Source organism: Monodon monoceros, unplaced genomic scaffold, assembly GCF_005190385.1.
Source record: "Monodon monoceros isolate NGI ecotype Baffin Bay Population unplaced genomic scaffold, NGI_Narwhal_1 Super_Scaffold_19, whole genome shotgun sequence".
NCBI classification, from domain to species: Eukaryota; Metazoa; Chordata; class Mammalia; order Artiodactyla; family Monodontidae; genus Monodon; species Monodon monoceros.
The window spans coordinates 65,593,819-65,621,213 of record NW_021703775.1 but is presented as its reverse complement, the minus strand read 5'-3'; the positions used below and the strand labels follow the sequence as shown (position 1 = coordinate 65,621,213).

The window sequence follows — 27,395 nt, the reverse complement described above, 5'->3', positions numbered from 1 at the left end:
CCACAACTTCAAGATTAAGCCCTCAGCATCACCGTCCCCGCAGGAAGACCCAGCAGGAAACCTTTGCCTATTTTCGATGACATCAGAAAAGTCCACCTTAGGACAGAGGAGGGCACAGTGGGACCCTCTGGGACTCTGAAGCAGGATGGCAAAGGTCTGCGTGGTGAAATCCAGCTGGCATATCAACATGAGAAGGGCCTGTCCTTTCCTGGACGGACAGGGAACCTTATATTCCCTCTGGGCCTCGGTTTCCTCAACTTTAAATGGGGCTAAGAGCACCCGAGGTGCTTCATTCCCAGGTCTGTCCTGAGGATCCAACACCAGGACACAGAGAAGGCGCTGCCCTGGGGAAGCTGGCACCCAGACCTCACCTTAAATACGTAGGTGGCTCCGCCCCCTCCGCCGCCCCCTCCTGCCCACTCGTGCACACTTTTGTTCACGCGGATTTCTTCTTCTATCACGTTGTTCTCTCCAATGCAGACTTTCTGGATTAGTTGGTTTGTCTGGAGAAACAAAAAGCACCTCAGGTTTGTGCCCAGGGTTCTCTACCTCCCAGCACACAGACCTTCTATGTTTAAAGATAGGGTCTGACGATCTCTCAAATAGTTTGCCGTTGAATTGAGGAGACAAAAACTACACACAGATAACTGTCACTCTGGGCCGTACTGGAGAAGGACCACAGGGACAGCTTAGAAGAAAATGCATGGGAAGTTGAGGAGGGACAGTGAGGCCTTGTTGCTGGACTGGTGAGCAGGGAGGACTGCCTGGGGGAGGTGGCATTCACTTGGGCCTTGAAGGATAGGGAGATTTTTAAACACTGAGAATGGGAGAAAATTAGGACATTACAGGGGAGGAGATCAGCATGAGCCCAGAGGGAAGGAGGTGAGCGTGGTTATTTGGGGGGAAAAGTATAAGGAGTCTCTCTGGCTCGGAAAAGTCCATCTGAGGACAGAGAGGTGGTCCAGGAGGACCTGTTAGGATCCTTTGGATTCTGAAGAGGGGGTGATAAAGGCCCCATGGAGTAAGACAGTGCTGGCGGGAGTGTAAATGGGAGTGGGTAGAGGGAACCTAACTGGACAGTCAGATCCTGGACAGAGGCCTTGAATACAAACAGAGAAGGAGCTGGACTTCATTCTCTAAGCAGTGAGGAGCCACTGAGGTTTTTTGAGAAGCTGCAGTTTGAAGTATCTTGTAAAGAGAAGAGAACAGTGGGAGGCCAAACTCGGATTTTATTCCACCTGGTGTGGGCCCAGGCATCTGGGGGTCTCTGGGGACATGCTGGAAATTCCTGTGACCCAGAAGCCTGGAATCCCCGAATAAAGAGGGCAGCGTTTCAAGAATAGCCACCCTGCTTGTCGGTCACAGCAGCTGAGACGAACTCTCCACGCATTGGCCTGACCTTGGAGGAAAATGACTGCTTTCGCTTAATAGAAAAAAGGCCAACAAAACATCAAATTTTCATCGAATGTTGCTGTGTAACCAGCCAGTGGACATGGCAATTCATCTTGAGCCACTCCTTATGCTAAAGCACTCAGGGGTGCCAGGAATGAGTACTAGAGAAATTTCCAGATAAATAGCTGAGATGCAATTTGTTTTACGGCATTTTGGATTTAACGATGGAAATAATTTGATATGTTTTAGAGTGCATTTAGTGTGGGTGGAAGGGTCTGAATTGCTACTGTGGACAGCTGACATTTCTCCTGTGTATGTGCAGTGCCATCCAGGGCTGGGGCGGGGGCCGAGTGGCATGGAGTCTGCTGGAAGGAAACCCTGCCAACCGCTGCCTGGGGAGGGCCTGAGATGCAAGGGGCATGCTCTGAGGGCAGAGCCCGGGACGGGGCATGGAAACGTGTGCTGCCAGCTAGGCAGAGCAGGGCACAGAAGACAGTGTCCAGTCTCACTTCCTGACTGGAGCTTTGCTGGGCCATCTGTCTGGATCTGTCCTCCTCTATTAACTGGAGAGCTGCGGGACTGCCCCGGTGGCCCAGTGGTTAAGAATCGGCCTTCCAATGCAGAGGACGCGGGTTCGAGCCCTGGTCGGGGAACTAAGATCCCACGTGGCACAGGGCAACTAAGCCCGCGCGCCACAACTAGAGAGAAGCCCACGCGTCGCCACGAAAGATCCCACGTGCCGCAACTAAGACCCGATGCAGCCAAAAAGTCTAAATAAATAACTAAAAAAAATTGGGGAGCTGCCCAGTGCGAACCAGTGGTGCTAAGAAGGTCCATCCCCTCCGACCACGCTCCCTTTCCTCCTCTCCTCTGCCTGGCAGCAGTGGGGCCCCCACCCCTTGGGGATGCCCTCTGCCCTTGAACGGAACTTGCCGATGGCTGGAGATTGCTGGAGGGAGCAGTTGGGCTGCAGGATGGCCTTTGTCTAACTAGAGCCCAGCGTCAGCGCATTACCCGCTGCCCCGGCTCAGGTGTCTCCTTTGAATGGGGTGGGGGGAGGGGAACAGTTGATTCGCTTCTCAGTCTGCATCTTGCTGGGTCCACAGCTGCATTTGGAGGAGCTGATCCTTTTCCATGATTCACTTTCTTGACCTGACTTCTGGAGTCTCCTCCTACATCCCTGGCTCCCCCCTCCCCGGCTCCTTTGTTGGTTCCTCTTTCCTCCATTTCTAAGTGTTGGGGGTCTGCAGGGTTCAGCCCGTGGTCCTCTCCATCTACACCACTCCCCAGACAATCTTAACCTGTCTCAGTTTATGCTGACCTCTCCTGGATTTGCAACTCCTTTCCAGACCTCTCTCCTGAACTCCAGTGGCCTGTCTTCCTTGTCCACAAGCAGCCTCCACTTGGCCATCTACCAGATCAGTTGAACTCAGTGAACCGGCTCCTTCCGCAGCGGGCCCCAGCTCTCGTGAAGGCAGCTCCCTCCTTCCAGTGGCTCGGGCACAATTCTTGGATTTTATATTCTAAATACACCCAGAATTCAGCCGCTTTTCACCACCTTCACTGTTACTGTCTTTATCCAAGCCACCATCATCTTGCCTGGATTAATGCAATAGCCATTAGATTCATTGCCCCCGACTCCTCCCTTGGGCCCAAGTGGTCTGTTCCCCACATTGTAGCCAGAGGAGCTAATATGCAAATCGCTTCAGGTCACTATTCTGCTCAAAACTGTCCTATGGCTTCAGTATGTTCTTCTGATGGCCTGACCCGGTCCCCATCACCCCTCCCTCATCTTTCACCTACTCTCCCTCCTGTCCCACCCACTCATCCTGGCTGCTCCTTGAGCACACCAGGCATGCTCCCACCTGGGGACTCGGCCTCTGCTCTGCCGGAGTCCCCACTTATTTTCCTGGTTCAGTCCCTCAGCTCTTTCAGGACTCTGCTCAGCTGTCTTTTTCTCGGTAGGCTTCCCTTCACCACTCTATTTACGATTGCAACCTGCCTCTGAACTCCAGCACACCTGACTCCCCTTCACCTACTTCTATGCACCCTAACCCTGTCTCTTTTGGGTGTCCTGAGGAACTTACGTTTACTGGTTATTGTCTGTTTGTCCCTCTTCCCCTGGAGTCAATGTAAGCTCCATGAGAGCAAAGGATCTTCCTTTTGTTCACGAATATCTCCCCAGTTCCTAGAACAGTGACTGGCGTGTGGTAGGTACTCAATACATATTTGCTGAATACATTTGAAAGACTTGGGAACTGGGTGGGTGTGGGCTGGCCCTTCACAATACTTGCCTTGTGAGTGATGGTAGTGGTGGAAGCTAACATTTAGACCCATGGTTTTGCTCCCCTGGGGATGTTTGGAAATGTCTGGAGGCATTTTTATTGTCATTTCTGAGGGATGCTACTGGCATCTGGTGGGTAGAGGCCAGGGATGCTGCTAAACAGCCTACAGTGTACAGGACGGGGGCTGAGCGATGTGTGTGTGTGTGTGTGTGTGTGTGTGTATGGGGGGGTGGTTCCAGCAGCTGGAGCCCATTCCAGGCTTGGGTTGGCCAGGCACACGGGAAGAGCCACTCCACGCAGAAATGCAGTAGAACCAGCAGAGCTGCCAAAGCCTGCAAGTTTAATTCTTGGGGTCCACTTCGTTCTCTAGTGAAGTCCATTTTTCGGCCTAGAGAGGACTGGAGATTGAGGTAGTGCCTGTAAAAGGTCTTTCTCCCTTTCTCAAATGACTCCTGAGGGGCGGAGGTGTGGAGCAACTGGGAAGAGCAAGTATTTTCCCCACGCCCATGCTATGCCCGACCCGACCAGCAGAGGGGGCTGCTCTCTGTCCCTGGCTTCTTTGGAACTTCCCTGGCACATCCAAGGTTCGAGAGCAAGTAGGTTGATTAATAAAATGATAAAATGCAGCAGTCCAGAGGAACAAGTAGATTACAATTGAATTAAAAAAGAAGGACTCAGTCCTGTGAAAAGACGTAATTGATGACAATCCAATCAAGTAAAAGTTCCTTGCGGAAGTCAATGCAATCTTTCTGCTTAGATGGAAGAATTACATTAGCACTCAATAAATTCCTGTGAAAATTACAGCGGCTTGTAATGTAATGACTTAACAATCAGGTTGGAAAGTCCTGATTATAGTTGCTAAATAAAAGAGTCCAGACATTTCTCACGCACAAGGTTGCACCTGCGCAGCTTACTCCTGTTGCTTAGTTTTCAGCCTCTAAGGTGGGGTTGGAGGTAGGGCACATACTTTACTCCTGGCTCCCAGCCTGGGGCCTGGCTCTTAGGAGACTTGAGGTTATTCTGTGGAATTGAACTGCTTTCTCATAGCTCTTGTTCCCACACCTGTCTTCCAACTCTGCTCTTGAATAAGTTCCTGGGGAAGGAGCCCTGGGTCCTGAGACCTAGAGCCCAAATCCCTGCCCCGGTCCCACCCAGTGCAGAAGCTCACCCTCAAGTGAGGGCATGGCCTGGCCCAATGCGGAGAACCCCCTGCAGAGTGCTGAGTTCCCATCAAGACAGCCAGCACCACCAGCGTCCTGCGTCCCCCAGCACAGGCAAGAGGCATGGCTACTGCTTTATTAGTCCCCACTGTCTCCCCTTCCTGGTCATTTTAGACTACTACTGGCTTTCTTAAGTACTGCTGTTGGAGCGCTCCCTGTTTGACGGCTGGACACCCCCAGTGGGGTCAGGAACCAGAATGAACTACTGGCTTTCTTAAGTACTGCTGTTGGAGCGCTCCCTGTTTGACGGCTGGACACCCCCAGTGGGGTCAGGAACCAGAATGAAGGGTTGTCTCTGGGGCTGCGGAGGGTGACAGTCTGGCTTGTCAAGTGATGTGTTATAAGTGGAAAAGGGAAAAAGGCTGTAGAAACTGAGCCCCAAGCAAGTTTGGGGCAGCAAAAATAGGAGCCAGAGTCTCTGTGCTGCATTACAAGTGACTCTGGACAAGTCCCTTCACTTCTGCGGTCTCCATGTTCTCATCTGTGAAATGGGGGTAGTGGATTACATGGTCTTCCAGCTCTGAGTTTGTGCTTAAAATACTTAAAAAAATTTAATCACACGAATAATAAATAATATGTGAATGCATTATTTTTGTAACAATATCAGACATTACTGACAAAGCACCCTCAACTCCAGTCCCCTCTCCAGAAACAACCACTGTTATCTGTATCTTTCAGAACTTTTTCTATGGTTTTATATGCATATATGTGGCTATGAGTCTGTGATTTTGAGCTGAACAAGACATGTTTAGTCTGGTATTTTCCTGTTTATGATAATATGGCTAAAGACAATGGTGCCCTTGCAAGAAAGCTTAGGCAGTGGGCTTCAACTCACACTTGTGCTAAGAGGAACCACCATTTTCCCATTTTAGCAGAATTCAGCTCTTCAGTTTTAAAGATTGCTCATAAAACCCATGCCTCAGCCTCGGTGCCTCTAGGGATGTGCGACCCCCAAAGCCACACGACCCACCTTCTCATGCACCCAAATGGCCCTGGAAAGGGAGGAGCGTTTGCAGGCAGAACAAAGGGTGAGTCCCGCCATCTTTGAACGTGAGGTCTCCAAAGGCGTGTGTGCAGTGTTTGTGTCCTCTGAGGGACCTGCCTGGGTCCTGGTGAGTGTGGAGGAGAAACCCCTGCTCTGGGCACTTACACTGGGGCAGGCATCTTCCCCCTGCTGCCCGACCAGGATGTACAGCACGTCGTCCTTCTCCAGGTTGAAGATGCCCAGCACAGACACGCCGTGGGATCGCATCATCGTGTTTTTCCCGCCTTTCCCGCCAGCGGCTCCGTAGCCTGATATGCTGCAACAGGACAGAGCGCATGGGCTCCTGCCATGGTATGAAGACTGACTCCCCTCCTGCCAACCCAGCGGCTCCTAACAGGCCGAGCACACCACCCTCGTGCTGGAGGTCTCTCCCCTGCATCAGCCCATGAAGTCAGCAAGGAGGGTCCTCTCTCCGCTGTCAGGAGAGGGAGGTCAAGTTCAGAGAGGGGCAGGGAGATGCCTCATTCACAGAGCTAGGAAGGTAAAGAACTAGTAAGGGGTAGAAGAGAGGAAGAGAGGGAGAAGGGGGGCGGGGAGAGAGAGAGAAGAGATGAAGACAGGGGGAGTCTGTATTAATGTGGGCTGTTGGGGTGATGGTGTCCTGAATACCTGGGGTTTCCTGTTATGGACTTCTCTCCCTGTCCAAGAGCAAAGGACTCATGTGGTCAACCTTAGACAAATAATTGAACTTTCCAGTTCCTCATCTGTAAAATGGGGATAAGAGAAACCTACCTTCTAGCCCATGTGTGTGGTGAAGATTAACGAAATGAAGTGTCGCAAGTCTCAGAATTGTGGCTGGCACGTAAGAAGCACCCGCTAAGTATTTATTATTATTCTTACTGGTTGAAGGAGCAGTAATTGACTTGGTACAATGTTTTAAAGTCTCCCCACGGGGTCCAGACACAAGGAGTCCCACATGGAATGATTGAGGAGAGCAGTGTTTACGAGCACAGACTGTTTATTCGCATCCCGCCAGCAACTCCTTCTGGAGCAATGTGTGTGCGGACAACAAACAACCAATCAGGACGAAAATAAAACCAGCAAGTGGGGATGCGGGAGTATTTCTGCTGCCTCTTAGGTTGTTGAGTTGAAGTCAAGCAGGGATGGGGGAGAAAGGACCCAACTGATGAACCGTATCAGAAGAGTGGTGTGCCCTGAAGACAGCTCGCGTGCCCGATATACACGCCTCCCCAGAGACCGGCTGCCAGGGAGAGGAACTTGGGGGGCTTTCAAGACCCTGCATATTCAGCTCCAAGGTCCTTGAAGAAAAGCTTCCGGGGAGAGCTGCAAGATGGTTTTGCACACGTGCGCACGTGGTGGCTTCTCCACCTATACTTCTAGGAAATGTCCTGTGTTCCAAGCATGGGAGGGGCCTCCTGGAGGCCTGCCTAAGGCAGAGCCCGGGCCTGTTCTGCAGAGACAAGCCTGGAGGGCCAGCTGATGGCTAACGTGGCAGGTGAGGACCTGAGGTCTCTGTAGAGAGCAAAGGAGAATTGAGCCCACTGTCCTGTCTCCAGGGCCCGGCACCGATGGGAGATCATTGCAAACTGGTGTAAGGCCACGTGCCTAAGACGAGGCGGAAGACGGGCTCCAGGCCCTCGGGGGGCTTCCAAAGAAATTGGGGAGACAGAGTTATGACATCTCCCTGTGGAGGTGGTTATATCGGGGAGGCAAAGCGGAGGCACCAAAGGGCTCTGGGGTTCCATGTGAGGAGTGGACCTCTCAGAGTCCCAGATCCTTCCCTCGTCAAAGAGGGACCATTCTTTCCTTTCCGAACTCACAGGGGCATGGGAAGGTTCAACATCTGAAGGAGATAATGGGTGAAAGCCCCGAGAAAGTGGCAGGTCTCGGCACAAATCAGGGCCATCAGGTACTCGGGGCCCGGGAAAGAGGCGGAGGACTGCGACAGACATTGAGGCAGCGGTGCTGGAGGCCTTGGCTGGTTTGGGGAATGTGGGGTGTGGGTCTGAAGTCGGCTTCATGGTGGAGATGATGGTTGGGTAGGACCCAGACAAGCAGAAAGAGGTGGAAGGTACGAGTCAGGCTTGTGTGAACGTGAATGAAGAGGCAGGAAACCTAGGCGCTGGGGTGGGGGAGTGGGGCATTGTAGCTCTGCAGAGGGAAGTAGGGCCAATTCCTGAGCATCCTACAATGTGCCAGGCGTGAGTGCATATGGCATCCCCCCAGTAGCCGTAAACAGTAGCTGTTAGCAATCTCATTTGGCAGATGAGGGAACCGAGGCCCAGAGGGGTTCATTTGGACCGGGCAAACCCTGGTCCAGAGCTCTACATTTCCCCTCATGGAGCCCATTTCCCCTCCGACAGGATGCTGCCAGGTTATATGATGCACGAGAGTGGTGTGAGAAGCTACTGGCCCATGCTAATCCACTCAGACCCTCAGCCAAACCCTCGCTCCTGACCCATTGGAAAAGGAGAGGTGATAAGGACAATTAAAAGGCTGAGGAAGAAGGAAGGCTCATTGGTGAAAGGAAAGCAGCAGAATTATTTAGCTCAGAGAAGGCAAGCCTGGGGCCGGGGTGGTGCTGGGCATTCCAGAGACTCTGTGGAGTGTAGAGACAGCAACGTGGGCGTAGACGGGCCACATCTGTCCTGCCGGCCCTTCCAAGGTTCCGGGGCTTTGGCAGGTTACCTAAGAAAGTCATTTCAATCTGAAGGTGTTGTGGGCTTGGAAAACTGCGGCCCAAGAGGGAGTCCTCACCCTGCCCACTCCTGCTATGTCTGAGAGGTAAGCTGTACCCGGCTCATCCTTTCTGCATCATTCGCATGCATTATGAATCATTCTGAACTCTTTCACATGTTTAAATTTAGCCAAAGCATTATATTTTAGAAGTTGCTTGTTCCTGACATGTTTTCCCCTCTCTAAGCCTTCTTTCCTATTTCTCCTGCCCCCAACCAAGTCTGAAATCCAGCCCCATTTGGGTCTTGACCTAGCCCTTGGCAGTGAAGTGGATGGAAAGAGCCCTGAGTTCTGAGTCATACCCTGGCTGTGAATTCGGGGCCTGTGTGACTTGGGGCAACTTGCTTAACCTCTCAGAGCCTCAGCTTCCCCTACCAAGGAAAAAAATAAGGACCCCCACCCTCATGAGGGTAACTAGTGGGTTTGAAAAGATTACAAACTGCTTCCAAGTACAAGGGGGACTCTGGGCTGGGGTCAGCTCTACAGACCCCAAAGGAGACAGTAGAGATCGGCACCCAGGTGTCAGCAGCTGGAGTTTGCTTTCCTGCGTGATGGCCTCAGCCCCACGTTTCCACCTAGACTATTACTGGCTTAAAGACACGGGACTGGCAGCTGCCCACCTGGGCTACTGGTAGGAGGCAGTGCCTCCCTCATGAGCCCTGTGAGGCCTGAAATCCCACCACAGAGCTTCACTCCTTTGGAAACTTCTAGCTGCTACTAGAAGGCCCATCTCCTCCTGGGTGGCCTGTGCCACAGTGAAAAAAGCACAGGCTGGATGCAGACAGACCTGGATCCAAATCCAACTCTGTCACTCAGGACCAGGAACTGGGTTAGACATCTGCCCAGGTGTTGGCCTTGCACTTGGTCAACCTTGAGAGCCAGAGCCTCCTGAACTTTTGTGTCCAAGGCACCTTGCTTACCTCTCCTGGTTCTGGCCCTGCTACTCGCCAGCTGTGTGACCTTGGGTAGTTTATGTACCCTCTCTGAGCTCCAGTTTCCTCATCTATAAAAGGGGGATAAGAATATTTACCTTAAAAGGTTGTTGTGAGAGTTATATGAGATAATGCCCCTTATAAGGGGCCTAGTTCAGCCCCTGGAGGGTAGCTAGTGAGTGACAAATAGTAACTACTGTGCTAATGTACCCCTGGGGGAGCCTGTCCGCTCCTCTCCTGGGGTGGCTTCTGAGAAGCAGAAGGGGGTGAGTGAATAAGGCCCCGAATTCTAGACAGCAGGGCAATAGGTGGAGCAGGGTGTGGCCGAGGAGCCAGGGTCAAGGGTGTTCAGTTTCACCCAGGACCTACTTCTGCAGGGAGCCCGTGGGAGCACAAGGCCAGCCCTGGCGCTTCTGAGGACCCCCGAACTGCACGAATCATGTTACACAGACTTGCGCCAGAATAATAACCTCAGCCTGAATCTTTGAAGCCTTTTCCCATCCCTCGTAAACAACCTATTTTGATGGTTGACAAATGACAACAAATTAAAATACTTGCCACTCAAGTGGGGCAAATGCCTCGCAGTGATTCCAATGTACTGGAAGTTACAGGATACTGTTCTCAACGAGCTGATGCTGTAATTTTTTTGTTTGTCTTCATCTAAATCCACGTCCCCTAGTCAGAATGGATGTTTATTGGGTTTGCGTTTTGTATTATTGACTGTGAGCTATTGTTACCTGATGTAATTGAGTTGTGAATCTTCTTAAAATAAAGAATTAGCCGCAAATCAAAGTGGCTGCCTGCTGGATCCTGAAAGGAGAGCACAGCTGGTGGGCGGCGTGATGGCGGTGTCGGCGGCACACTTGGTGGGGCTGCTGGGGGCGGTGGAGGGCGGGAAGGAGTGAGAGGACCCCACCTGGGGAAGCAGGAAGCACCTCATTTCTCTTCCACACCTGCTCTGGGCTCTGCCTCTAACACCCAGTGGGACCTTGAGTGAGTCCCTCCCATCCTCTGTGTCTTGGTTTCCTCCTCTGTGAAATCAGAATAGTTAGGTCCGCCCTGCGTATCCATCCTGCCTCCAGGGCTGCTGTGAGAGCACAGGAGACGTTGGGTATGTGCAGGGCTTGGTCAGGGAGAGAGCTCTGTGCAGGTACATAGTCGTATGATCCAGATGGGTCACGCGAGCCATCAGGCGACACCCCCAGGGGTCAGCGGTGGAGGCATGTGCTCCTTGCTGCCCCAGTTCCATTCCAGTTTTGCACCAATGAGTAAGACTCATGGTCCACTGGTTCCCTACCACCTTCCTGACCCAGGAATATCAGAGCTGGAAAAGATGTCAGTGACCTCTCTCTCCAACCCCTCCATCGACAGATGAGGCCCTTGTAGAGGAGGGGCAGCACACTTTCAAGGTCACACAGTGTGTCAGAAGTTGAACCCAAACTTCATTCTGCCTGCGGCTCATGGATGTTTGCTCAATGCTGCCCCCCTCCCTCCACTTTCCCTGCTCTGTGCTCTTCGTGGCTATGGCTACCTGCACAACTGCTCTGGCAATGAATCATGACTTGTGACTCTCTTCTACAATTGTTTAGAACTTTATCGGCATTGTGGACTGTTATTGAACTCTTCCGCCCTGTGGCCTTTGCAAAGACTGCAAGGCTCCAGGGGCTCAGTCCTCTCTACAAGCCCTGCAGCATCTATTCAGTGCCTGGCAGACAACCGGAGGCCCCTTGCACCGCACCACCCCGGCTCAGAGCCGGGCGGGCAGCAGGTGCTCCATGGCTCCTTGTGGATTTGAATGACGGTGTCATCCAGCTGCACGTGCTGGTCTGTGGAGCCAGGCGAGGCAACTAGTGTCAGTGATGGAGGCCGTCAGGGACAGCTGTGGCCCAGGTTGGCTGGTGGGCTTCGCTGGCTCCAGCTGGGATCTGAGACCTCTTGTACGTGATGTCTGAGGAACACGTGAAACATGTGAGAACTGTCATGAGGAGCTGTGGGCTGTGCTTGACCAAAGTTTTTACAGACGATCTGTGTGCACGTGGGCACGTGCGCGTGCGTGTGCGTGTGCGTATTTGTGTGTGTACGTGGGAAGCTGGGGGAGGAGGGGGACAGGGAAGGATATGGAACCCTGGAGAGGCAGGAGAACAGGCAGGTGGGCTGGGCGGAGGGAGGGAAGGATGAAGAGGGGAAGAAGTCAGGACAGCGAGAGGCTGGCTGGCTGACATCTGCATGCGACTGGCCCTGCGCGGGGTGTCACACACTAAATCCCCCCGGGCCTTGGAGCCGAACTCAGTCAGTGTGTGTCTCCATTTTAGGCGGAGGCTGAGGCTCCTGCCCCAGCACACACCCCACAATCCACGCTCCTGCTCTGATCCACCTTAGCTGCCCTCCTCCATGGGCGCTCAGAACCAAGCCTTGGAAATCTCCCAGATCAGGTGTCCCTCCCGCTCCCATCCCACCCACCCAGTCCTCCAGTCATGCCGATTCTACCTCCCAAACATTTCGGCCTCTCCCACCATGTTTCCCCTGCCCTGGTTTAGCCCCATGTGACTCTTGCCTGCATGACCTCACCAGCCTTCCCTCTGTTTTCCCTGCCTCCCCACTTGCTTCTCTCACCACCACCATCACGCTGGCACCAGAAGGAGCTGAACGTGTTCGGGAGGTGAGGCTCCAGCCTCAGGGCCAGGTCCTGCTTCAGCTCCTGCAGGCCCTGGCTGGCCCCAGGGGCTCCTTCCATCGGGAAGGCCCTCCCCTCGTCTTCGTAGACAACTCTATCACCTTCAAGACTTAACTCAGGCTTCTGTCTCCCTGTGGAAGCCATCCATGAACTCAGGCCCTTCCCCTGGCCTCTGACACAGGGCTGTGTGTAAGCCTCCATTGCAGTACTTTCTACATCACACTGAAATGCTTTGTTCCTACATCTACCGCTGACTGGGGCTCCTCTTGGGCAGAAACTGGATCTTGCACCTCTTTATATAGGCATAGTGTCCTAATAGGTGCTTAATATGGTCCGCTGAGATGTGCAAAGCAGGAGGGGAGCAGGTATGGACACCTGTCCTGTTCTGACAGAGGAAGTGGCAAATCCAGGGGAAGGGGAAGCCCAGGGCAGGAAAGCAGTGTGTGCGTGTGTGGGGAGGAGATGGAGATTTAGGTTTTGCCCCTAAAGCCCCACCTTAGCCTGGCACATCCCACCTGTCTCCTTCCTGGCCTGTCCTTCCTCTCCCTCTTCGTGGTAGTAGACAAAGGTGTAGAAGATGGGAGAGGAACACCGGGTAAATGACCAGTTAATTAAGAGTGGAGGTGTTTTCATTACTATATATAAAATAGATAACTAATAAGAACTTACTGTATAGCACAGGGAACTCTACTCAGTACTCCGTAATGACCTATATGGGAAAAGAATCTAACAAAGAGCGGATATATGTATACGTATAACGGATTCACTTTGCTGTACAGCAGAAAGTAACACAACATTGTAAATCAACTATACTCCAATAAAAATTAATTTAAAAAAAGATTTTTTTCTTTCTTTTTTTCTTTTTTTACCTGTATGCATCCCTGAGCAAGCCCCAGGCAATGACGTCTCACTGTGGCACACAGTGGGTGCTTGATAAGTATAGCTCGCTTTCCCTCACCTCTCTGATCAGTAGGTAGAGACCTTGACTGTAGCAATAATCGTGCCAGGCCTCAAGCTGCAGCCAGGCAGAACTAGCTGAGTGCCACACTCTTCCAGGAATAGATGGACTCCCTAAGGAATGATTCCAACCTTTCTGTTCTCAAGAACCTTTTACATCCATCCTCCTGTGTGTCCTACGTTTGTCTCACTAGACGAACTGCACTTACTAAATAAGAATTAGTTAATATGGAGAAAATATCTTCCAGAAAAAGGGCACCTGACTTCTCAACCTGGATATTCTGACTTGGGGACATTTCGATGTGGTCTGTATAGCAAATCATTAAATGGTCTGCTTCTTTGATGCGATGTTATGTGACCAGTAGACATTATTGTCCAAGTCTCAAGCCTCATCCAGGGTCAAGGATGAGGTGAGGGTCAGGAATATCTGTAAGTCTTTGTTGGGTTAAAAAACAAGGAGTCAACAGCAACAACAAAAACCCAAAGGCAACATGTTTTGGTTTTGATTCTTCCATTTTGATATGGTGCTTCTCAGGCCAGTTCAAAAAAGTCCTGATCAGAAGTCCCCTTTACAAATGTGGGCACTTCGAAGTGTCCTGCTTCAACAGAAAAACGGCTCCTGCGCGTGTTTCTGAGTGTTCAGCGGGCAGTGCTGGGGGCTGGGAGCTAGTCTCCATATTCCAAAGAGAGAAACGGAAACAGTTCTCTGATTTGGGCTGGGCTTGTAGCAACACGGGTGGTTACACCGTGGCAATTTACACAGATCAGAAACCTGGCTAGACTTAGATGTGGCTGTGATTAATAGAAAATAGGAAAATGAATTATTACTTAATAAGTGTAGTTTGGCAGGCAAAACCTTTCAAAAGGCAGGACCTATCTGAAGAAGTCAGAAAAAAAGTCCTTGGAAGCAGAGAAGTCAGGAACTACGGCTGTTCCTGGAAATGCTGTCTGGCCACTGCCTGACACCACTCCAGGGGATTTCGCTGCCGTCACCTGGGCTGGGGAGCACCTGCCACGTGCAGGGCATGTGCGAGGCACTTGTACGTGATCTTTGCAACCAACTGGGCAGGTGTTAGCAACCCCCAACCTTCGCCTTTTACAGGTGGGGAAACAGAGTCTCAGATTAAATAACCCACCCGAGTTTGGAAGTGGGTCTGATTCACACTATCTCAGGAGGAACGCAGCTCAAGAGGACCTGCATAAGTCGCAGAGGACTTCGAGCCAGTCTAGCCTGGGAGTCACCCTGGGCAGGGATGGGACAATGGGTTTTGCTGGGGGTAAGTGTTGAGGTCTCTGTCTGCCTTACAGCTCCTCTGCTTTCTTCTTCACGTTGCTTTTTGTATGTGGGGATCTGCACCAAGGGCTGGGCTGGCCACTATCCCTTCAGGCGGTGGGGCCTCCCCTCCCAGGCTCTCATTTCTGGAGGCTTCCTGGAGGTGGGTGCTGCATGATTCCTATGCCCCCTTCCATTTCCTGTTTCCTGAGTGGGAGTTTTAATGGAAAGAACCAACAGACTTTGAGACTGAGGGTCCTGGGTTCAAATTCCAGCTTTGTCACTGACTGAGTGGCCTTAGATCTATTGCTAAGCTTTCTGACACGTTTCTTCATACGGAAACAAGGGAATATGGATAAAAACAATAGTAATAACATCTACCTCATTGTGAAAAGGAGGAGGAATACCTAGTGGGTCCTCAACAGACATGCATCCCCTTCTCTCTAGGACAGTGGATGACCCCTGGAAATTCAGCCAGGTCGGAAGGGGAGGCCCAGCCTGCTCAGTATGGCGTGGCCAAGGGTAGCTGGAGGCCTTTGGCCATTTACGAGGGATGTGTGGGACCTGGAGCAGCTAATCTGATTGCAGTCAAGCCTTGTTATTGCATTCCTGCCCAGAATGTCATTTAAAAAGCACTCAGGGCTTTCCCTGGAACGCATTTACACTGAAGTCCCAGGGGTGGGAATGTGCGGAAAACAGGGCAACCTGAGAAGCCCCTTTCCTTCCCAGGGGTCTGAGGATGTGCCGGGGGTTGGGGGCCGCGGGAGGGGAAGCACCTCACTTCCCACTGTGTTCAGCCTCTAGGGGGCATCTGCACACAAATGACAGCAAAATTACGATGCTTCCTGTTTACACAGCCCAGCCGTCTGCGGTGGGAGGAACCTCTGCAGAGCTGCGCCTCCGAAGTCTGGGCTTGGAGGCCATTTCTTGACCACGTGGCCGTGGGAAGCTCCTGACGCTCTGAGCGTCCGTTTTCTCAACTGTAAAATGAGGACTGCAGCACTGGCCTTGCCCACAGCATCGAGCTGAGCGAGGATGACAGCATGTGCTGTGGTTAACCCAGCAGCTGCATTGGCGTCATCTGGGAACTTGCTAGAAATTCAGATTCTCGGTGAATGAATGAATATGGATGGATACCATGAGTACAGTGAGTACCACTGGCGTCTCCCTCCTCAACCTGCATCCAATAAATGTCAGTGTTTTGTCATATTTGCTTCATTAATGTAAAAATGTTTAGCATGAAAAAAAAATTCATATTCTTGGACCCCACTCCAGACCTATAAAATCATATACTCTGCAAGTGGAACCAGCAATCTCTGTTTTAACTGGCCTTCCTGTCACTCCGATGCCCGCTCAAGGTTAGGAGCCACTGGTCTAGGCCTTGCCGTTAGCTTCGCTTAGCTGAGTGCCCGTTGGAGTCGGGCCTCCCTCCAGCCTGGCCTGGCTCTGGTGGAACACTGTGGGGTTGGGCCTGGGATAAGAGTTCCAGAATAGTTGCTTCACGTGCAAACAATGAAGGCCCAGGAAAGGAGGCTCAAGCATAAGAAATCATCTTGCAAGTGTATCATACTTTTGTCTCCCAAACATTTTGACATTCATTGCTTCATTTAAACAGCATGAAGTTCAAAGAACAGCTCACTATAATTATAGTTATTAATAAAGCTAAAGAATGTTCTGAAGCTGGTGCATGCATGCATATCATCTCCACAAATGAGGCTGGGCTCCTTGAGGACAGAGGACACAGCTTCTTTTCTTGCCATACTCCATTATCCCAAATCTCCCCATCTCCAGCCCTTACACTCCAATGTGGGCCAGAGTCTGTGGCCTCGGAGCCTTGGCCTGCCCGGGCACCCCAGGAGAGCAGGCATGCACCCAACGGCAGGACCCCAGTCCTCTTCAGGAGGGTGGATCTGCCCCTTGCCCTCCCCCTCCCCCATACCCACCTGTAGGTGTCGGTGGCTGGCACCTTCCAGGTCTGGATGCCCTTCAGGGGGCCCTCGCTCCCCACCACCACGCTCAGGTTGGAGTTCCGGTAGGCATTGTTGCACTGGGCCTGCGTCGGGCCGTGGGGCCCACTGGCCCCGCATGTGGTGAACAGCCAGTGAACTGCACACAAGAGGAAAGGCGATCACTCACTTGGCCTGGCCCTCCCTCCTCCGTGGGTCTCCCTCTGCTGCCTCTGAGCTGTCCGCTCCATGAGGCCAAACCCACGTTCCAAGATGGCACCCATGTCGGTGCAAGGAACAGTAATCAGTCATCTGAACTGGAAACTTCTGTTGAAGATCTACTGTGTGCCAGGCCCTGGGCCAGACAGATACTGAGGGAGAGACACAAATGGAGCAGACTTGGAGCCTGGCCTAAATAAGCTTACAGCCTACTAAAGGGAGACCCAAAGGGATGCAACAAGACAGGACAGTAACAGAAAAAGAGCCTCAAGAGGGTCTGGCTAACACTGCACTGTGAAGGTTCTGAGGAGGGAGAGACGACCCCTCTCAGGTGAGACAGGTGGGCAGTGGCCAGGTCCTCTCCTGGTTTCTCATTGAGTCCAGCACAGTGCTGGGCAAAGAACAGGTGCTCAATCTGTGCTATTGTGACTGGATCTAACCCGCTTCCGAAAGTTTGATATCTGCATATAGGATCTTCTTAGCTTGGAGAAGATCAGAAGAGTAAAGTGGACACAGAGTCAGCTCCGTGACCTCCTCCCCCACATTGGTTGTGTTTGGAAATGCATTAGAAGCAGCTCTCAGGCTATGTAACAGAGAGTGTAAAAAATGGGAAACAGGTCACATCTGCCTTTGGTGCACGTCCTTTTCCAAGCCCCTCACCGCTTCCTGGTGCTCTGTCCTCACCCGGAGCACCCAATGCTCTTAGGTGGCCTTCTGGGGGTGCCTCAGGAACACCCAGCACATCCCCACCCCTCCACTGCCACTGGGCCATTCCTTCCAAACTTTCTATCTTTGAGCCTGGCTGGACCTTGGGGAATTGTCAGATTTCATCCTGGCAGGAATTTTAACATGTTTACAACCTATAAAAACTTCCAAAAAAATGTGCTCTTGATAAATCACTTTTAGTTAAAATACAAAAATCTCATTATAAGATTGAAGAAGTTATTTCCCTTTAAAGTGATTAAGTCGAACTCTACCTACATAAAATTATGAAAAAATTAATTTGGGTGTATATAGTTTTGTTTGCTGAAGCATAAAATTCTTTTGATGACTTTCAGCTAACTTGATGCAAAAATGAAAGGTTAATTTGGGTTGCTAATTATTAGCAATCAGATTGAGATTACACTGGGCAGTCTTGATAATCTGAAAACCAGGCTGGCTGTGGTGGGCTTTTGTGACACTGCCCCAGAGCTGAGGTCGGGAGACCGAAGCTCTAGTTGGGGTTCTCATGCATACAGCTACTCAATACTGAGCACTCAATACCTTTCTTGGCTTCATTTTTTCGAATGAAGATGTTGGTTTCTATTTGGTTTCTGAAGGTTGTTTCAAGGGCAAGAAGGTGATGAATCCATTCATCTTTGGTGTGAATGGCTGATTGTTAATTTTCTCATCTATTTGTATTATAAGGGGTAACCTGTTAATTCAAAGGACTAACTCTTTACTGGAGGCATTTCAGCAGAGCTGTCTTGGCCAGATGTCCTTTCACCCTCTCCAGTGTTCAAATCACATGTGTGAGCTGTGCCACAGGGGAGAAGCAGAAAGGATTCAGGCTTTGAAATCAGCACGAACATCTGAGTTTGGGAGCAGCTTCATCATTGTTGATTATGGGACCTTGATCGTGTTCCATTGTCTGTGAAAGGGGCTGGGTTGCCATGAGGATTAAAGAAAGCGAGGGGTATGAAAGGTCATTGTGAAGTCCAAAACTCTAAAAATGTGAGCTGTGTCGCTGACACCTGCCTGCACCCAAGGCTGGTGCTGTTCCTGACAATGGGAAATGCGGACAGGGTTTCTGTGTGTATGGATCCCTCCGCCAACAGCACCTAGGAATTTAAACTCGGTGAGTTGGGGATGACAATAGGAGCAGGGAAAAAAGAACAGCTCAGAAAAGAAGTTAAAAAGTACACTCCTCCCCGTGCTCTCTAGCTCCTTGAAGCCTATTCTGCAGGTTCATTCTGTGCCTATAGCGAGCAGCCTGGGTTTGGGGGCAGCCTTATCAATCTGGGGCACAAGCATGATGGTTCACTTAGTTAGTTCAGTCCTGGAAATTAAAGAATTTAGCCATAAATATAAATATGTTCTTTTTTCCCCTGAAGAGTGTGCTGAGGAAGACAATTCAAGGAAGGCGTGGGCTCGGCACCCTACCGGAGCAAGTCCTTCAGCAGGACCCTCTTCTAACTTCAGCCTCGCTTAACATTGCTCTGAAGGTTCTGAGATGTTCCCAGAGAGGGTGGGCTTCTACTTCTTGGCCAAGCTGGGCATCTGATGGGGTAGGAAGAGGGGAATGGGCTTTGGATCCAGATGGGCCAAATTTTCTCATTGGATTTTACCTCTGATGAGATACGAGAACTGGGGTAAACTCTACATCCTCTCTGAGCCTCAATTTCTTAATCTGAACAAGTGGAGGTAATAACACCTAGTACTTAGACATGCTGTGGAGTATTAAATGATGACCTAAGCAAAGTGCTTAGGTCAACATTCTGCATTAGAGACGCATAGTGAATATAGTTTAAAAAGTGTGTAACTTCCTGCTCAGTTTTTGACTGTAAGGAAGCAGAGACACCCAATCTCAAGATTTATGTTCCCCAGTCCATAAAGAAGGGACTCTAGGGGCTGTTTCTCAATAAGGGGACCGATATTTTCCCAACTCAGTGGACATATATTAGTCTCAGGTGGTTTCTATGCACAAAATTCTGTTTTCATTTTCAGCAACTGCTGATGGAGAGGTCCAGAGCGGGAATTCTTTCTAAAGTAGATTCCATGGGAATAGAGGATTTGCCATCCCAGGTCAAACCCATGATTCACCTAGCTGGAATTCTGTTGCTCCCACAGCCTTCGAGGCATGGTGGTCCTCCCTGCTCCCTTGGATGGCTCTGTCTCTCATAAATCTGCCCAAAGTTGTTTGGAATTAATTTCTGTGTCCCACCAGCAGCACTTCTTGGGGGTATGGATTCTCTGAGTTTATTGCCCATTGTGAAGGGCTGTCCTGCTTCTGATGTGTGGGGGCTTGTCTTACTAAAGCTTCATCCTGTCGGTTCTCTTTGCTCATTCTGTTTGGAATCTCATAGACATCACAGAATGCCACAGCAAGATGGGACCTTGGAGATATCTGAATTCAGTGGTTCCCAAACCACCTAAGGACCTTTAAAAATACAGATTCCAGGGCCCTGAAGATTCAGATTAGTAGATACTAGGTTGGGGCCACGGTGGAGGGAGGACAATATTCGCATTATATGACAACTTTTCCAGGAGAGCCAGCCTGCTGTAAACAGAGTGGATAATCAGTCAAGCTAGGAGTTAAACATAGATCTTCTGAGTTTAAGTTCAAGACTTGAAAAGGTGCTACAGTCACCATGAAATCCTCATGGAACCCTTCTGCAAGTCTGGTTTTTTTTTTTTCCCCCTTTTTAAATCTATGAGCCCAGAGCTCAGTTAAACCCGACCAAGTTTGCTCAGGACCAGAGAGTAGGCAGGCCACCATGAGGGGAGAGGAGTCTGGTCAGGGTATGTGGTAGGTAGACCCTCAGCCTCAGAAAGTCCCACAGTAGCTTAGCCTAGCAGAGGGTGCACTTTAGGGGGTCATGGGTGCAAACCAGGGAAAACAGGTGCTCAGTGTCAGGACTCTGGCCCCCCGAGAGGCCACGGGGAGCCAGGGGGTGTCAAAAGGGAATCTGGTAACTGGAATGTTTACAAGATCAGCAAGCAGACATATGAGAGGGACTGGGTGATAAGCAACAAGGGAAAATCTTGCTTTTTAAAGAGAAGATCAAGGTCACAGTGAGACCAGCAGTGAGGTGAGCTTGACGCCAAGTTGCCAGTCTGAGAGTTCAAGGGTCCTCACATTTCCCCAGCTGAGAGTCTACACTGATCCCTGAGGCTCTGTGGAGCTGTAGGAGGATTAAATGGCCCCCAAGGAGGAGCCTGGATTGGGAGCAGGCGAGGGAGGAAACCCAGCTCTTTCCTCTTCTCTTACTTAAAAAACAAACAAAGAAACAACTATTGTATTAAAACTCATTTATGAGAGAGAAAAGACAAGAACTGCTTTATCTTGTTCTTAATTATACCACCCACTGGAAACCTAGTTTAATACTCACAGCTATATTGTACAAAGAACCCACAAACATCAAAATACTGATTGGTTATAGACAGCTGAGGAAAGAAAAATCCATTAAGCACTGGGTTTCATTTTAAGTATATTGCAGCCCCCTCCAAGAAGAAACAAATCAATTAGTAATACACAGCACAATGTTAAAAAAATAGGCTAGGTAGTGACCGTGCTGGTTTTCTTACTGTTGCTAAGCCATCTCATCTGCTCAACTGAATGCAAAGAAATAAAACGTGATACAAAGGGAAATAAGTTCTCAACTATCATTATTAATCACAATAAGGATCTGCCTCTCATCAAAGGCCTACCTGGTTGTGCCACAGAAGAGTGCTCAATGGCTCTCGTGGATCTTACATACCATTTTTATTCTGATCCATGGAGCTCAATTTTATCCATATCTGTTGACTGAGCTGAACTTCATGGGAGCTGTGGCATATTGAACCATTTTGATGGCCACTGTAGATCTTGTTAAGCAAAATAATGACCAAAAATCCAAGTAAATATAATCATTCACCATCCATAAATGTATATGACACTATTCTTTATTATAAATTGGAGAAAGTAGCCCTTCTTGTGAGTACATGGTGAAAATTAATAAGTTGTTCTCCTTATTAGGGCAAAATGAAAGCAATATACATATCGTTGCCATTGTGAGGTTAAAATATTTCAACTCTTTAAACAATGGAGTAGCATCCCCTTCTAGATACAAGATCAAGGTCTGATTATTGCTGTCTTTTTTTGATGTTAACAGTTGTTGAAGCTTAATGCCTAGGTTCGTTTATTTATTGGGAGTTGCAAAATAATGATATTCAAATTATATACTTTTCCCCTTATTTATTAGTTGACATATATTTATAAAGAGATGCTTCCTCTCACCTACTATGTTGTTACCCAGTGGTATAGTTCATATAGGAAAGGCAGGATAAATGCTCAATTCCATCTCCTTATTTGCAGTGTTCAAGGTAATGAATTGGTCCTGTATCATCCTCTGAAGTTGACTAATTAGTTGTTTGCATATCATTATGAATACATGAATTTAAACATATTTTGAGTTTTAATTAATCATAATTATTATTCCTTAGAAGCTCAAATTGTCACATTTTTGGTCAGTGGTAGCTTCCTGAGTTCTTTTGCTTCCTTGCTATCTGGTATGATGAAATGTTCCTTCCCCAGACCTGGGCTCAGCCATTTTTTCAAAAGCTTTGGTTTCTTTTAGTGAAAAAAGGTTTTTTAAGTATAAAATCTGGGTGCTACAGACACTTATTGCTACTGGGTTGGTGATTGTTTCTAGGCTTCTTCAGTGGACAGAGCTAGGAAATATACATGTTGTATGCATATGTATATCAGTATAAATACGCACACACACGCACACATTTATATGACAAAACACCCATGAGTTCACACTGACAGTTCCAAATCAAATTCAGGACTACAGGGTTTTTAATTTATCCTCTTCTATATTACATCTGTATTTCTTTTTCCACACTGAGAGTCTTGGTTTTCAAGAACAAAGGTGATAATGGAATTAGAATATTCTGTAATTACTCATTCACTTTATCCTCCATTATACACACAATAGTATCAGAGTAACAATACTACTACTATACCATAGTCAATAGAAAAACTGAGATCTGTAAAAACATTTTTTTTGGTATATGTGCTCTCTATTCTCCTAAAATTTCTTGAAGCTGAACATTATCTACATTGCTTGGGCACATTGCCATTACATATACTACTCTTTCCTCTTTAACCTTTAGTTAGTCTGTAAGTAGTGTATGCTTAATGCCCATATCAATCACGTGGATAGATCTCTAGTTACTGTGGTTGTTTGAAGTTTGTTTTCAAGTAGATTCCTTAGGAGGGGCTCATAGGAGCAATATTCCTTGAGTTCCTGAATGTTGATAATATATTTTCCTTTTGAGTATATTAAATATATTACTCCATTTTCTTCTGGTATAAAGTATTGCTGTCAAAAACTCTGATGATAACCCAAATTTCATTCTCTAATAAATCATTAGCTGTTTTTGCTTAGGTGCCCACAGTATTTTTTTTTTTCCTTAAGGTACAGCAATTCTACTATAATATACTGATACTTTGGTATTGCTCAATATGAGTCAGTATTCTCAGATATACAGATACGCTCTTTTAATAAGTAGTTTCAATAAGAACATTTTTCTTGAATTATATCTTTAAACATTTGTTTTGTCTCCCTTCTTTGGTTTTCTTTTTTCAGGCACTCTTGTTATCTGTGTGTTCGATCTTCTTTGCCTCTCTTTGATGTGTATCATCTTTTTGATTTTAAAAAAGTTTCTCTTTTCACCTTCTATTTCTCATAAGGCATTAACTGTTGTTTATTTGCTTTTGCATACCTTCTAATTTAGTCTTCATTTCTGAAATTATTTTTTCCTTTTATTTCAAATTCTTTAGAGAGTTCTACCATCTAGCTTCTGATTTTTATAATAATGATTTATGTTATTTTCATTGTTTTCTTGTCTGTTAACTCATTTTGAAATAGCTTACAATTGTCATCTCCTCTGCGGGCCTGTCTTTCTGGTATGCTTTCATTTTTCTGTAGGGAGGTTATTCTGTCCTCTCTGCTCTTTTAAAATTCTTATTGTAATTTGGATGGGGTTCGATCTTGAAACTTATGCATTTTAACATAAAATTAATTTGCTACAACTTTTAGGATTCAGGAGCTTTTCTAACTTTACACAGCTCCCTTTACTCTTTTTAAATTTTCATATAGTGTTAAAAACTATGGCAGTTTGCTTTCCGACGTTTCTGGCTCTATTTCTTTCCCCCACTTGAATCTGGCTATCTTCTCTTTTTGTGGTCTCTATTATCCCTATCCTAGTCAATATTGATTCCAGTCCTAGAAAGTTCTTCTCAGTGTGGGTCATTTCCCGGAAAGGATGCTCAGTGGCCAGACTCTTCTAGCTCCTTCAGATCTTACCAAAGGCCCCTGGCTCTCACACACCACTGGGTTGGGGAAGAACTCTCCTAGTTTCAGTAGCTATTTTCAGATTGTCTGTCATTTCTAGCAAATACCTGTCAGCTATTTGGGGGTTCTCCTGTTCTCAGGTTTGTAAGCTAGCCTTTCTTCTCCTTCCCTTGTTCAGATGCTGATACTATGCAGGTCTTATGGTTGTTGGTGCTCTGTCTTCACTCACTTGTATTTTGGGGTTGGAGGGGAATATATTTGCAAAAAATTTTTTGTTGTAAATATACATGGGTTTTCAGTTTTGATACAAGTTTCCTTGATTTTTGCATAGGGATTCAGAGAGATAAAAAAACTATGCTGTTGCTGGCATCACTGCCATCTTCCCAGAATCCTTAACATTTTTTTAAATTTAGGAACCACTTGACATCGTCTGCTATGATTAGCTCCTTTATCCCATCTCTCTGGTGGGGCCCCTCACCTGTATCTCTACGCCTGAGACTGCAGGGCTTTTCAGACTTCACCTCAGGGACATCCCCACTGACCATGGCCTAGAACTTGCTGTTACACCATATTCTGCCCTTTTTTTGGATACAGCCCACTCAGTATAATTTAACTTCCTCTTGATAGTGCCACTTGGACTTAAGTTGTTTAGGGCTATTTGACCCTTTACTAAATGGCTGCAGATATAAATATTTTATATTAACTCACGGTCCTCTCTCTCTACTGTCGGATATGCTTTCTCAGTGGTTCAGGATGTTCTCTGATTAACCTTATTTGGTACCTAATGTTGGGTGAGGGCATGAGAAGGGCCCTATACCTCTCTGTGCATCAGACTGAGGGGCAGCTAGTTACAAAACACCTTTATTTCAGAGTTTTGGAATGTATTTATATTTTGGTACTTATATTTGGTGGATGGTGGAAGGTACTAGAAGTATCTTCTATCCTCAGATAAAAGGATGCTGCTGTGATTCTGAACCAACAAGACTGGGAATCTTTAGTCCCTCAATTTCAATGTACTTAATTACAGTACATGGATGGTGCACCTCCATCCTCCAGTTAGTTTAGTTTCTTAAAACCATGTTAGGTCAGTAGATAGGGAAGGGGGAAGAACTGTTACGTTTATCTCATAAGATAGGCAACCATGTAGAAAAGTTAAAGAAATGGCCTGTGGTTACAGAGACTAAGTGAGAAGGGGAACATCACATTTACTCTTTCTACAACAGTTTTCAGTTGATGAATTTTCCTTGTTGTTCTACTTTGTTTCTCAGACTGAATTTGTTTGCGTCTACACACACACACACACACACACACACACACACACACCTCGTTTACTCATGCGTAGCTTTCTGGTCATTTCTCTCTTGTTCTATTTTGATGATGAGAAGTTAGGAGGGGGTAACAATAATAATTATAATAACAGCTCTGTCTTTTGTACCAGACGTGCTCACACATATAATCTCTTCTTCACTTTTACATCTTTGTCTCCCTAGACCCTCACGCAGTTCCTCTAGATGGGCAGGATGCCTGTAAAAGCTGAGGTCTCCTGAGGAACAAAGACCAGAGGCCCACATCCCTCTCTGCTGGGAGGCAGACATCCCTTCCCGAAGAGGAACCTCTGAACAAGCCGGCTCCCCATCAATAGGGCAGCAAATCTGGGCTGTTGAGATAAAAGCTGCTTTCAGGACTGAATTACCCTAAACAGCTCTGACGCCTGGCAATCTGAGGCAGTTTTTAATGGCTCCTGTGATGGCGTCTGTGTTGTGTTCTCAGCCACCCCCTGCTCCCTGAGGGAAAGTGAGTAACACGTGAGAGCGGAAAGGTCACAGGAAAGACACTATCCTGAAAGCAGAGCTGTAAAAATTAAGTTAAGGGAGGCCTCAGGGCTAATTTGGTTATTCCCAAGTTGGCTTCAGGCCAGAGTTGTGTTAATAAAGTATTTGACATTGAGACGGGTGCTGCAGACTCACCCATCTGGGGATCACACGTAATGGATTTGGTTCTGAGGCTTAAGTGGCAAGTAGCAGCGGTTCAAATACCAGCCTTGCCACACTGAGGCCTGAAGGGTCATTGATTTCTGCCCTCATCTGCTCTTGTCCACAGACCTGGGAGAGAAAACCCTGGTCTGGTACCTCCTGTTGTAAGGTCCACTGGCTCCTGGGAGAGAGGCAACAGTGTGGGAGGCCAGCACCCCTCCCTGCTTTATTCTTACTAGTCCTTGCTTATTGTTTGGTTCTAAATCATGAAGGGTGAAATCCTTACAAGGCCTTGGGACTGTAACACCTCTGACAGATGGGCAGATGGAGGTGCAGGCAGCCCGAGTGGCCAAGTGCTTAGGAGCTAGAAAAACAAATGTCCTGACTTCTGGGTCAGGATCCCGGACCTTCTAAGATGAATTGGAGAACAGGGACACATGAAAAGGGGGGAATCCAAATGTCCAGGGCAGAAAGGGAAGTAGTGGGGGAGCAAGTAGGACCAAATGGTGGACCAAAGACAGAAGACAAACTATGTTATACTAGAGAAGAGAAGGGAAGAGGCAAGTCTCTCTTATTCCTGCTTGAGGGCAGTCATGGTGCCTGGAGATGCAGTGGCCATGAGGCAACAAGCATGAGGAAAAGGCCAAAAAGATCACAGAGAGGGGCTTCCCTGGTGGTGCAGTGGTTGAGAGTCTGCCTGCCGATGCAGGGGACACGGGTTCGTGCCTCGGTCCGGAAAGATCCCACGTGCTGCAGAGCGGCTGGGCCCGTGAGCCATGGCCGCTGAGCCTGCGCGTCCGGAGCCTGTGCTCTGCAACGGGAGAGGCCGCAGCAGTGAGAGGCCCGCGTACCGCCAAAAAAAAAAAAAAAGATCACAGAGATGTGAGTCTTGACATCATCAGGCATTGAACTAATGAGACTAGTCATGTATAGGGCCCCCAAACCAACATCAGCAGTCATCTATATAGTAATTTTTGTTATTGGACTGGACACTTCCTTGGGCTGCTGGACATTGGCTGGATCAGACGTAATGTGGATGGAGCCTTCCTAGAATACAGATCTCCTCCCAACTGGCAAAGAAAACACCACTGACCAAGAGAGTCCTGCTGCTCTCGCTCCAACAGCAATGCCAGACTGGATTGGGACCGGGTTTCCAATGCTTCTTTAGAAACTGTGTGTGGCCTTCAGCCTGCCTTCCTTGGAGGAGAGCAGGTGTCTGGGACACTCCCTCCGCCCAGCCTGCTCAGCCCAGGTGTGCTCCCCCTTCTCTACCACGCTCTGTTCTGTGTCCACACACTTCATGGTCAAGGCCTCTAGAGTTTATGAGAGCAGTAGTTACGTTGTAGAGGGGCCTCAGAGATTCCCCAAGCCACGCCAGCCCAGGAATAAAAAGTGGGGTCTTGACGATAGTAACAAATAGTATTATCCCGGTTCTGCTCTGAGGCACAGCTGACGAAACCTTGAGTTTTCTCCCTTAACACCCATCGTTATAGCACACATGCTCTGCCACTGTCATCTCTGTCCCATTAACTTGCTTTATTTTCTTCATAACACATCACTATCTGAAACTATATCACCTGTACACTTGTTTCCTGTTTTTCCCTCTAGCGTGCAAACTTTACAAGAGTGAAGCTTAGCCAATTTTGTTCACTGTTTGTCTCCAGGACCTAAAACAGTGCCAGTCACACAGAAAATAGTTAATAAACCTTTGTTAAACGAAAAACAAAAAAAAAAAAATG

General features: G+C 48.4%; 1 protein-coding gene across 2 annotated transcripts in view; it reads right to left on the bottom strand.

Annotated features, from left to right (window-relative positions):
* ALK (ALK receptor tyrosine kinase) overlaps positions 1-27,395 on the bottom strand; it is a 729,733-nt gene that overhangs the window by 35,496 nt on the left and 666,842 nt on the right. For both annotated transcript variants that reach the window (XM_029231576.1, XM_029231577.1), the window contains exons 13-15: positions 16,419-16,581; positions 6,048-6,198; positions 372-503 (exon numbers count right to left, since the gene is read on the bottom strand). In XM_029231576.1, the coding sequence (XP_029087409.1) occupies positions 372-503; positions 6,048-6,198; positions 16,419-16,581 (446 nt within the window). The remainder of the gene's footprint in view (positions 1-371; positions 504-6,047; positions 6,199-16,418; positions 16,582-27,395) is intronic.